Below are 3697 nucleotides of genomic sequence, written 5' to 3'. Positions count from 1 at the left end.
ACTTAGATTTATCCAAATACAAGTAAAGTGCGTTTTGTCAAAAGATATGCTAATTACATAAAAATATGTCTCCAACAAGTAAGATTTGAAAGCTCTTCACATGGGTACCAGACTGACAATGGACTTGTGGTTGTGAATTTTTGAGAATTTGTTTGTTTGTTTTTTATTTTTTTTTATTTTTCCTTAAAGCATGCACGCCACATGATATTGAAAAAGAAGTTTTGGACCTCCTACGTATTGTTGACTTGTTTTTTAGTTAATTTATTTAGTGATTAGTCTAATTCTTAATTCTACAAAGTACAAACCCACCAATTCGTACATTAATTTATTAAATTTTTTTATTGCTTGACATTATAAGATTGTCCAATCAATATAAGATTTAAACTATAAGATTATACAAATACACACAATATTATATACATTTACAACAAAAAAGATATATAACATTATACACACTAATGTTCCCCACCATTCAAGTTATTGCTCTTTTTAAAAAAATTTAATTTTATGGGAAAGTTTAATTTTATTGGGTTTCATAAATTAATTTAATGTGAAATTTCTATTAGATCTCTATATATATTTGGATTTTTATGTAATTTTTCAATTTTTACTAATTTAATATATTTATTTATATTTTAAATAATTATTAAATTAATTATGACGTCATTACGATTCAACCTCGATCTGACCCCAAGAACCTTAAACTTCTCCATTTTACAGTTCATTGAACGGTCCGAATTTCAAAACCACCAAATTAGTCCCAAACAAAAACCCAAATAAACATGCCCACACCTTTATACTCCAATTTTGAGAAATATCAATTACTACTGGTGCCACTAGTCCACTACTAGTTCTATACTTTATCACTACAGGCAAAGAGATGAGCAAGAACTGGGAGCAGAGACTGGGTTTCATAAAATTTTAAAAAAAAAAAAAAAAAAAAAATATGGGGCAGAGCAACTAGAGTCGCTTCCTCACACGACACATCCCAGAGAGAGAGGACTCTGGTTTGTTTTTATGGTTTTAAAGGTTTTGTATAAAAGTTTTTCAAATTATTCTTGGGGCAACTGGGCAAAAGGGGAGGTCAGACAAATTTTTATTTATTTTTGGTGTTTCTTGGGGTAATTTGTAAATATTTTGGAGGGAGGCTAAGTGTATATATTTTGGGGTCAAATATTGAACTTGTGTCTATATATATATATATATATATATATTTATATACATAAATCAAATTTCCAAAAAAGTTGGGGGGCCATTGCCCAGCCCCCAACGCCAAAGCATAGCTCCGTCCCTGGAGGTCTGCAACTAAACACATCTTTTGTGCTAACTCTGGTTATTAACTCCGAATCTTTTGGTTGTTGTGACTTTTGCAATGATTAAACTATCATACAAAAAAGAGAAAAAAAAACAAGGCAATAACTGAATACTCAATTCATAGGAAACAAGAAACTTTGCATATGAATTACAACCATATCCTTCCATAAGAATACAGCTAAATAATAGGTATTACAATGTCACAGTGTCATCTGGAGCTTATTTTCTTTTCTTTTTTTGGTAGAAATCTGAAGCTTATTCTCACCTCAAAGTAAAAAGGGATTACCAGCATTCATAGAACTTGATGTCGACATGGAGCCTGAAATATACTTCTCCTTCAAATGCATCAGTCATTATAGTTGCAATTCCACGATGCATGAAAAAATCTCCAGTCCCACCCACGATTGATATGTCCCTAGACTTCACCATGATTGGATCAGCTCCAGAGAAATTTATAGTACCTTGGTGGTCTGTGCTATTAAGAACAAATGTGAAGCCTAACCAAGAAGTGAAGGTGTTTTTTGTATCGTAAATGTAAAGGCCTTGTGCCCTGCCAACAGGTTTCGAGTGGAGATTGTTGTCAAGGGTAATGGGATCGTCAAAAACTGCTATGTTCCCAAAATGGAATTGGCCTGCTAAGATGGTTAAGTTAGCTCCATCAGGAGCTGCTACAATGGCAGATGTTGCATTACCAGCATTTTTGCCATTGTAAATGATGTCATGGAAGTATAAGACTAAATGCTTGCATGGTTTATACTGTTTCTTGCTCGCGAATGCAAAGGCCGAAGATAAAGCAAGTAACATGAGTAAATAAAAAACAATGAAGTATCTTGCTTCCATTTGTTTTTCTTTCTGAAAAGTATTCAGAAGGAAAAGGGGGAATTCTAAGTGTAGATGAATGAGGAGCTTCTGCAGGTAATGCTTGAATTTGCTGTATCCTTTGTGTCCTTATATAAGGAGTGAAGGTCCAAATAGCAAGCTGCCTTTTACAATTTTAAAGCATGACTCAAATTGTAAAAGGCAGCTTGCTAGAAGTGCCAACTCATTACAATTTAATGTTTTAAGCAACAATTTTAAGTGATATATTTTATTATATATAAATATAAATTAAATAAAACTTATTTAGCTATATATATATTTTATATATATATATATATATATATATATTTTTTTTTTTTTAATTCATTATTCTTGCTTTTTTAGATGAAAATTCACTATTTGTTTATTCCCAAATTTATGAATCTTTTTGATAAAGTTATTGTTCTTTTATGATATTTTATTCAATATTTTCTGTTGTAATTTTCTTATTACTATTGACAAATTTATCCAAAGATCCTTTTTTAGATTAAAGTACAACAAAAAAAATAAAAATAATAATAAGTCCAGTACATTAGGGTCTAATTTATGAAATGCATTTATTGCATTATTGTGGTTCACTTAATAATAAGATTACCTAATTGTCTTAACGTGCACCAATAATGATGAAGTCATCATATAACTTTATGATTAGTACTTATTTAATAACAACAAGAAGAACGCCCCCTATTTTTTATTTTTTATTTTTTATTTTTTGTTTTTAATATTATGATATATTTTTAAATTGTTTTTTAAAAATTAGTTTATTCCCCTCATCTTATCTCTACCAAATATTAAATTCATCGTATCTCTTTCATATCGAGTGCTAACATGACTAATTGCCCACAAAATCCACTACCATATCATAAAAAGACCCAATATTGGAGTACAATTGTTGTCATACAATATTAAACAAAAGAAGTTTTTTTTTTTTTAACTATTTTTTTCCCTAGTAGAAATGAATCAGAGGATTTATATATTAAGAGAAAGAGAAGAGTACAAACAACCCGACAAAGACAAAAAAAAAACACGACACTACAGCAAACAAGAAGCCTAAAAGCCAACTAGAAATTAATAAAAAAACAAAGATTCTACTTACAAAGTCACAAATATTCTACCTACAAAGTCATAAATCACCGGAGGGATAAATACTAGGAATACAATTTTTGTCATAACATTGTTATGTGGTTAGTTGTGAGGGACAAAATGGGCTTCTGCCCTTTTCAGGCAAACTAAATAGCCTTTTTCCCTTCTTCCCAAACTAAATAGGGAAATGCCCCTCTTTTGAAACTCGACTTTTTCAAAATCGAGTTAAATCCTATAGTGACGTTTTCAAAGGACCTATAGTGACGCTTTTAAGGACCTATAGTGGCGTTTTGTAACTTGATATCCATGAAATCGAGTTATAGGCAATTTTATTGCCTATAACTCGATTTCATGGATATCAAGTTACAAAACGTCACTATAGGTTCTTAAAACGTCACTATAGGTCCTTAAAAACGTCACTATAGGACTCTAGAATTTTTTT

The 3697-nt window shown here is 30.6% G+C and overlaps 1 protein-coding gene across 1 annotated transcript; it reads right to left on the bottom strand.

Moving 5' to 3' along the window:
* Positions 1 to 1410: 1410 nt before the first annotated feature.
* On the bottom strand, positions 1411 to 2236 carry LOC126713401 (disease resistance response protein 206-like). The gene has a single exon (XM_050413153.1). The coding sequence runs from the start codon at positions 2152 to 2154 to the stop codon at positions 1597 to 1599; it is 558 nt and encodes a 185-aa protein (XP_050269110.1). The 5' UTR covers positions 2155 to 2236; the 3' UTR covers positions 1411 to 1596.
* Between the last annotated feature and the right edge of the window lie 1461 nt (positions 2237 to 3697).

This window comes from Quercus robur, chromosome 2, assembly GCF_932294415.1.
Source record: "Quercus robur chromosome 2, dhQueRobu3.1, whole genome shotgun sequence".
NCBI lineage: Eukaryota > Viridiplantae > Streptophyta > Magnoliopsida > Fagales > Fagaceae > Quercus > Quercus robur.
Note: the sequence above shows the minus strand (reverse complement) of the source record. Positions and strands in the feature narration are given on the sequence as shown.